This window comes from Ceratotherium simum, chromosome 2, assembly GCF_057802395.1.
Source record: "Ceratotherium simum simum isolate JZ-2026a chromosome 2, ASM5780239v1, whole genome shotgun sequence".
Lineage (NCBI taxonomy): Eukaryota > Metazoa > Chordata > Mammalia > Perissodactyla > Rhinocerotidae > Ceratotherium > Ceratotherium simum.
Window position 1 is genome coordinate 41,114,122 of NC_141901.1, and position 8,754 is coordinate 41,122,875.

Genomic DNA, 8,754 nt, shown 5'->3' on the forward strand with positions numbered 1-8,754 from the left:
TAATAATGTCTATGAAGGGCCGGCCCCGTGGCTTAGCGGTTAGGTGTGCATGCTCTGCTACTGGCGGCCCAGGTTCGGATCCTGGGCACGCACTGACGCACTGCTTGTCAGGCCATGCTGAGGTGGCGTCCCACATACAGCACCTAGAAGGATGTGCAACTATGACATACAACTATCTACTGGGGCTTCGGGAAGAAAAAGGGGAAAAAAAAAAAAGGAGGAGGATTGGCAATAGATGTTAGCACAGGGCCGGTCTTCCTCAGCAAAAAGAGGAGGATTGGCATGGACGTTAGCTCAGGGCTGATCTTCCTCACAAAAAAAAAAAAGAATGTTTACTGTAAATCCATCATAAAAAAAAAATGTCTATGATAAGAAGATCTAACAAATATTATTCACAAGCATATCAGATAAGGATTAAAATAATGTTGTATTTTTAAAAGAAATCCTAAGCAAACAATTGGATTGGAGAAGGACTTGACAAGTAAGTGCAAACTTAATGGAAAGTGAAACCTTCAAAAACATGATACAGATAATAAAACAGAAATGCCATATTAGGCAATATGACAGTACTAAAATACACAAACAATGGTAAGGGAGTTGGCCTTTACGTAAATGGAAATTATGGAAAGAATGTATGAGTAATTCTCTCCAAAACACTGGTGGGTAAGCCACTCTGAAAGCAACTTGAAATGGTTAAAGATAGGCCCTCACAACCCTGAAGCTAGAGATTGTACTATGAATGTCTTGGAACAGTCTAAAGTGCCATCACAGATGATTTCTTCTGGTTCTGTCCTATTTCCAAACTTATCAAAATTTTTGTTAAGCTTGATGACAAAGCTATCTTCTAGAATTAGCTCCCTTATCGGTGTCTCATCTAATTTCTTAAAATAAAACACATTAAAGAAATGACATCATCTGGCTCCTGGGCTAAAAATCACCTGCAAGGTCAAGTTTGATATTTCATTAAGAAGGAATAATTTCTGAGGCTGACGATAATTCAGCAGGAGTTAGTCAAAAGAACCAATTATACCAATAAACTATGGTTGTAATTAATCATAAATTCTTTCTTCTTTTTTTTTTTTTGTGAGGAAGATCAGCCCTGAGCTAACATCCATGCTAATCCTCCTCTTTTTTTGGCTGAGGAAGACCAGCTCTGCGCCAACATCTATTGCCAATCCTCCTCCTTTGTTTCACCCCCAGTAGATAGTTGTTTGTCATAGTTGCACGTCCTTCTAGTTGCTATATGTGGGAGGCGGCCTCAGCATGGCTGGAGAAGTAGTGCGTCAGTGCATGCCTGGGATCTGAGCCCGGGCCACCAGCAGTGGAGTGCACGCACTTAACCGCTAAGCCACAGGGCCGGCCCAATCATGAATTCTTTCAGTGGCTATAAAGCAACCCAAGATTACACTGTTTGGGTTGAAGTTATGACCACAAAACTACATTTTCTGAAATTCTAAGACTGAAGAACAACAATGATGCATTTAACCCAAATATCATTTCTGTTTGGCTCACGAATATATTATGATTTTGTTTCTCTACAGCATGTTAACTATTTTCATGATATTTTACTAAGGCAAATATTAAATTCATTTTTAACAATTATTTGAATGCCAAAGTTTCTAGAAATCTGTTGGGTAACACAAGGAAAATAGTGGTATATTGTTTATTTCTTTAAGAATATTTTGTCTGGCTCCAAAAAGGATTTAAAGTGGTTAACCACAGATAAACAGTGGCTTAAAGTAATTATAGTAACAGCACTATTCATAAAAGATAATCAATAGCTGAATTTATCTTTTTTTTTTTTAGATTCAAATTTCATCTTTTACAGTTTTCTACTCATTCAATCCCACTCCTCTGCTATCAACAGCTTGTGTTCTGGGCTCCCTCCAATTCCCTCCCGTTTTGAGCACCTGCATTACAAAGCGAGGAGGCAGGCCATGGGGGAACACAGTCTTCAGATCCTGGAGGGCAATGTTGTAGTGCTGACCTTCATGCTGCTCCCCATGCTTGGCCTATGAAACAAAAATGCAAACAGGTATAATGGGGTCACAGATAAAGTGGCAAAGACTTTAAACAAGTGGAAGGGGCCTGCTAGACCATATTGAGGAAACACTCATCTCTCAGAGCTGGAAAAGATATCTTTCATTTCTTGTCTTAGACAAAAAATGCTGGTTGTTGTCCCCAAATGTCCCCACAGTGTGTATATAAAGCTGGTGTTGGCCTGAATGATGAAGCCAGTTGCTCAGCAACATAAACCCTAGATGTGGAGGTAGCAGAGACAATTCTTGCCATCTGGATTCTTCTGTGCTGTGTATAGAGATGCTCCAGTCATGTGACAAGATCATCTGCATGCCGCTGTTTCCATAGAAACCCCAGAGGAATTGGCAGATAAAGGGACTACAATTACAGGGAAAGCTGAAAGACACTTCAATGACTTCATTCACTTATTCTATTTCATTTTGTGCTTGTGAAAGAAGATGAATGCTAGACATGTAAATAAAACACACTCTGCTGAGATGGTGTTTTAGGTAATGAGCTATTGTTTCCCCTCCCACATGCAGTGTATGTCAAGATGGGGAGACTCAGAGGGTAGGGGTAGGGACAAAAAGGGAGAAAAAAGCTATTCGTTCCCTTCACATTTAAGCACAGACCACACAGCTAATTTCATTTATGAGAGGCAGCAGTAATACTGGAGAAGGAGAAAAGAAATCAACATCTACCCTAATGAGACCTCAAGTAGAAAATGCAACACTGGATACTGGTGGAATCCTGGCTTCTGCTGACAAACTTCACTTTAAATGCTGCTCTTCTCAATAAATCAAGTTAGTTCCCTCTCCAGACACTAGGATATCCACTTAGAAAGGTAAAAAATAGTACCGGATTGGTTATTAGGAAACTGGGTTCTGTACCTGCCCTGCTATGTGATCTTGGGCAGGTTGATTTCTTTAGGATTTTCCATACCAGGGTTGGTAAACTATGGCTGGCTACCCGTTTTCTTTTTTTTTTTCCTGCTGAGGAAGGTTTGCCCTGAGCTAACATCTGAGCCAATCTTCCTCTATTTTGTATGTGGGTCGCCGCCACAGCATGGCCACCGATAAGGGGTGTAGGCCTGCGCCCAGGAACCGAACCCGGGCCACCAAAGCAGAGTGTGCCAAACTTAACCATTAGGCCCTGGCTACCTGTTTTTGTAAATCAAGTTTTATTGGAACACAGCCATACCCATTTGTTTATGGCAGAGCTAAGTAGTTGCGACAGAGACCACTTTGGCTCATAAGCCTAAAATATTTATTATCTGGTCCTTTAAGGAGAAGTTTGCTGACCCATCATACAGTAAGATCAATAATAACTGCTAAATTTAACTTCTAAGGAATTGACTTAATAAGTATTTACTATGTACCTACTCTATGCCTGACAAAATCCTTGGCCTGAGGTGAGTTCAATGGTAGGGATTAAATCAGAACAGATATTGACTGACCTGCCTGAGTGTTTTATGTTACCATAGTATCAGGAAAGGATGGGGAAGATCTGGATTTCAGAATGCTGTTTTGGATGCTAGCTAAGCTAATCTGGTTAGTTTCTTTGGGTTTCAGTTTTCCTGATATGTAAAATGACAGCAACACAAATTATACACCCTGAAAAAGGTCCATATATACATCAGCAACTCACCGGGTCATTCTCACTGGTGCGGGATACAGCTCTGGGACTCTCAATTGGAACCTGGTTATCCAGGTGAGCAGGAAGGCTTTGGGGTACCCTGGTCCCCGTGTGCAAAAAACATCCAGGGTCCAACTAAAAAAGAAACCATTTTAGCATTTTGGAATTATCAGGCTTTTCATGCTTGCTACAACACTGAGGTTTTAAGTCATGTCTGCAACAAGGAAAAACGTCACTAACATACATTTTAGTTTTATGTAAAACAAATCCTTGTTATTATTTATAATTCTCTAAGTCCAATCACATTATTCATATTCTGAATCTGTTGTGTTGCAATGTCAGGGCTCTGTTCCCATAAGGAAACAAACAATCACATTAGAGATTGTTCAGGAACAGAGCACAGCCATTAACAACCTAAAGCAGGAGACTTCTTTTAATGCCCTTGCCCACAGTAATGAATGGTGGCCAGTACTGTACTATTCTCAGCTGTCTAATAATCATAGTTACCTCACTTATTAGGGGATCAGTGCAATGTTCCCACTTAATAGGTATAATTACAATCCCCACAACAATTTTCTTGCTAGCTGTGCCCTGGAATAAAGAATCTTTCATTAAGGACATGTAATGAGGGAGTGTGTAAAGCATCCAACTAAGTGAAAATAAACTGCTCTACAGGCAAGTGAGTGAACTACACATGGAAACTTCTGAACTGGGGAGGGGTCGAGGGAGAGGATGAGATTTCAGGAGGCAAATCTGAAAAAATGCTAACTCAATAACCCCCAAACTGAGCTTAAGGATAACAGGCCTTATGTAGAAGTGAAAAGATGCCCGTTACAAGGGAAAGATTAGGGTACGAAGCCCGTAGAAGCAGGAGAACGAGGATGTGAGAGACGGCTGAATTAAGGAAGTTGTGTGATAAATCAATAGGTAATATGAAAGTTGCCTATAGTTATATTTCGTCTCATCATGCAGCTTCATGACTGAAGAAAATGTATATTATTTTTGTACCACCCCTCATAACTCTTATACCCATTTTATAAGATACTTTTAAGATACTCCATAATGACATTCTAACTGGTATCTTTACCTCTAAATCTTTGATTCTTCATCTTTCACAATCTAAAAGATTTGTCCTCCCAAATAATAGGTTTAATCTTCAGCTAATCAAAAAGCTTGAATGGTTCCTGACTAACATCAAGATAAGTCTCGAAGTCCTTAGCATGAAAATCAAGGCCACTGTGACGACTTCCACGTACCTTTCTCGTCTCATCCCTTCATAAACTCTATATTCTAGTCATATGCTAAAACATGTTATTCACTTTTATGCTTCTAGACATCTGCTCATTCTACTTCAACTTCCCTCTCTTCCTATTTAAATCTTACTTATCCTTTAAGGCTCATCTCAGATGTCACATCCTCTGTGAAGATTTGCCAGACACCTTCAGTCAAAAGTAATTATCTTTCCCTCTCTGCTGATAGCACTTGCTTTGTATTGCATGGCATTTTTACTCTGCCGTGAACTGCATTCATGGCTTTTGTTATCTGAGTACCTATTAGATGCCAGGCAAAAGACTGTTTTACACACATTATTTTTAAGCCAAGAATCCTAGAAGATGGATTGCCTGTTTTATGATGGGGGAAACCAAGGTTCAGAGAAGTGAAGTAATTTTGCCTAAGGTCACAGAGTTGGCAGGTGGTGAAACCAGAATTCAAATCAAAGTTTGTCTGACTCCAAAATCTCTATTCTTTTTATTATATCATTTTATCTTATACACAAGTTTGTCTCCCATTCTAGGCCATACACACTTGGAAGAGAAGACATCAGATTTTATTCATCTTTGTAGCTTTTTCTCTGAGTACGTAACACACCACAAATACTTTGTACTTGTGCCCTGCAATAAAGAATCTTTCATTAGAGACGTGATGGGGGGAGTGTGTAAAGCGGCCAACTAAGTGAAAGTAAACTCAACTACATGCACTCAGTGAACTGCACCCAGAAACCTCTGAACCAGTACTTGTATATTTAATATAAAGTAAAAGGGTAAAGTAATAATACAGTTGCTCCAACTTTGTGTGAGAATGGCAGAGAGAGTGATGTTTATCAAACATCTAAAAACTGTACATTTCCAGCTTTCCTTGCAGATAGATTGGAGTCATGTGATTAGTTCTGGCTAATGAGCTGTAAATGGAAATAACTTGTGTCAATTCTAGTCAGAGCCAGTTAAGAGAGGGTATAAATTCTCCATTTCCCCTGCTGTGGCAACCTTAAAATTTATATGCTGAGATGGCACCCAAGATAATGAACCTTCTCCCTATGTCTCCCACTCTCCCACATTTGCCTGCAAACCATTTTGGAAATATAGCAATAGCAAGAACAAAACAAAACATATACACATACACACAATATCATTTGTTGTGTTAAACCATTGAGAATTCAGGGCCTGTCACCTCAGCATAGCAATCTGAATAACATACCCTAGTACTGATACTCCTCAGTATTCTCAACTCAACTGGAGAGAAAGCACCATGTCTCTAAAGAAATTAGCAGCCAAGTGGAAAATTAAAGATATTCACGGGCCACAAGGTGGTGCTACTTCTGTAAGAATCCTATGACTTTTTTAGTTAAACGCTTTTGCAGCAAATTAAAAGCTAGCAAAATGGATTCCTTACTTTTTACAGTGTTATAAATGGCAACACCCAGCTAGTCTCTTGTTTCCAGGGAAAACAACCCTATGCACAATTGCCTCTGCACAGTTCCAGAATGAAAATCATGCAGTTCCTGAAAGAACAGCACTCATGAGCCAATCAAGGTTACTCTAAATCAATCTACAAAAAGCACAAAATTCTACAAAAAGCATAAAATTCTTCCCACTGACATCTTTCTGCAGTTTGGACTCAGGTCTTTCTTATCTGTTATTAAGGAAGAAGAAATTTCAGGCTTTAATGTAATCAGTTGAGGCCAGAATCCATCACTCCATTGATCCTTGCTTTTCTTTTCATTTTTTTAAATTAATTAATTAATTTTTGGTAAGGAAGATCAGCCCTGAGCTAATATCCGATGCCAATCCTCCGCTTTTTTTTGCCGAGGAAGATTGGCCCTGAGCTAACATCCATGCCCATCTTCCTCTACTTTATATGGGACGCTGCGACAGCATGGCTTGACAAGTGGTGCGTCAGTGTGCGCCTGGGATCCAGGCCTGCGAACCCCAGGCCACGGAAGTGGAGTGCGTGCACTTAGCCACTTGCACCACTGGGCTGGACCCCATTTTATTTCATAATAATGGGTTATTTTATGTACATAAGTTTATCATGAACCCCTGGAAAAAAGACAAATCCTATAGAAGGACGGGCTCCTTTTCTAGAAAACCTAATCTATAATTAAAATGATCAGATGGAAGTGACTAAGCCCTCTGGCTCAGTTCTCATCCTTCAGGACTCAACTCTGAGAGGATCTCCTCTGGATCCTACTTAATCCAGGTTAGGTGCTCTTCCTGGGTGCTGTAACAGCACCATACTCTAACGACCCTTTATTCAAGATTCCACTACTGGACTTTGAGGTCCTGGAGAACATGGACCATAAAATGCGATACTGTGTGCACAGTGGTTAAGGCCACAGTCTTGGAAGTCAGACAGACCTGGTATCTAGTCTGGGCTCTACAACTTCACAATGTGTTACCTTAGGCAAGTTACTTAGCCTTTCTAATCCTCAGTTTCTGAATCTGTGAAACACAGATATTATCTACTTCATGGGTTAGTCATGAGGATTAAAAGAAACAAAGCACTTAGCACAGTGCCCGGCACATAATTAATGCCCAACAATTAGTAACCATTATTAGTAAAACGAGTCATCTTAGAATCCTGAGTACCTGCCATATGGAAGGTACTGAAAAACTATTTGCTAAATAAACGAAAGAATGAAGTAAAGCAACAGAACGGTCCTTTTTTTTTTTTGTAATTGATGTTTTAATGGTTTTCAACATTGTGAAATTTTGGGTTGTGCATTTTTGTTTGTCCATCACCATATATATGACTCCCTTCACCCCTTGTGCCCACCTCTCACCCCACACTCCCACTGCCCCTGGTAACTACAGTACAGTTTTCTCTGTCCATGTGTTGGTTTATATTCCACATATGAGTGAGATCATACAGTGTTTGTCTTTCTCTTTCTGGCTTATTTCACTTAACATAATACGCTCCAGGCCCATCCATGTTGTTGCAAATGGGACGATTTTGTCTTTTTTTTATGGCCGAGTAGTATTCCATTGTATATATATACCACATTTTCTTGATCCAATCGTCAGTCGAGGGACACTTAGGTTGCTTCCACTTCTTGGCTATGGTGAATAATGCTGCAGTGAACATAGGGGTGTATAAGCCTCTTTGGATTGTTGATTTCAGGTTCGTTGGATAGATTCCCAGTAATGGGATGGCTGGGTCATAGGGCATCTCTATTTTTAAGTCTTTGAGGAATCTCCATACCATTTTCTATAGAGGCTGCACCAGTTTGCATTCCCACCAGCTGTGTATGAGGGTTCCTGTTTCTCCACATCCTCTCCAACACTTGTTGCAGAACGGTCCTTTTTTATATATGATTTTATTATTTTATCCAACTATCACATGTCAAAGGTCTAAATTGGCAACTTACTTTTCTTTTAAATACTTCATGAGGGGATGATAATCATTAATCCAACTGCAGAATAATAAAAGTTAGTATAGATAACTGCAATCAAGCTTATTTATCTATTTTTTAAAAAAATGTTAATGCTCCTATGGCAGGTAAATTCTCAAGCACAACTATTCTACTGAGACCTGTTACTTGAAGATTTTTAGGGCAGCTGGGAGTGAAGTTTATGGGCAGAGGAACGGAATTGTGACTGTTCTTTTGAGTGTAAACTTGTAAATTAATGCACTAGTCAGCTGAAGTTCTCCAAAGCATTTTATTCTGGATACAGTGAATCCATCCAAAAACAAGAAAGTCTACCTAAAGACAGTTTGCACAAAGAAGCATGTAGGTCAGTTAGGACTCACCTTATGGACCCTGGAGATAAGCCTTGTCATTCCTTTCAGCATTGTCCTTGCACTCTTAAAAAAAGTGAAAAA

General features: G+C 39.6%; 1 protein-coding gene across 1 annotated transcript in view; it reads right to left on the reverse strand.

The window, feature by feature from the left end:
* The window catches only part of DAP3 (death associated protein 3), a 32,082-nt gene that overhangs the window by 9,549 nt on the left and 13,779 nt on the right, over positions 1 to 8,754 (reverse strand). The window contains exons 2-4 of the mRNA XM_087441984.1: positions 8,683 to 8,736; positions 3,667 to 3,789; positions 1,911 to 2,012 (exon numbers count right to left, since the gene is read on the reverse strand). Of these exons, the coding sequence (XP_087298110.1) occupies positions 1,911 to 2,012; positions 3,667 to 3,789; positions 8,683 to 8,724 (267 nt within the window). The 5' untranslated portion in view covers positions 8,725 to 8,736. The remainder of the gene's footprint in view (positions 1 to 1,910; positions 2,013 to 3,666; positions 3,790 to 8,682; positions 8,737 to 8,754) is intronic.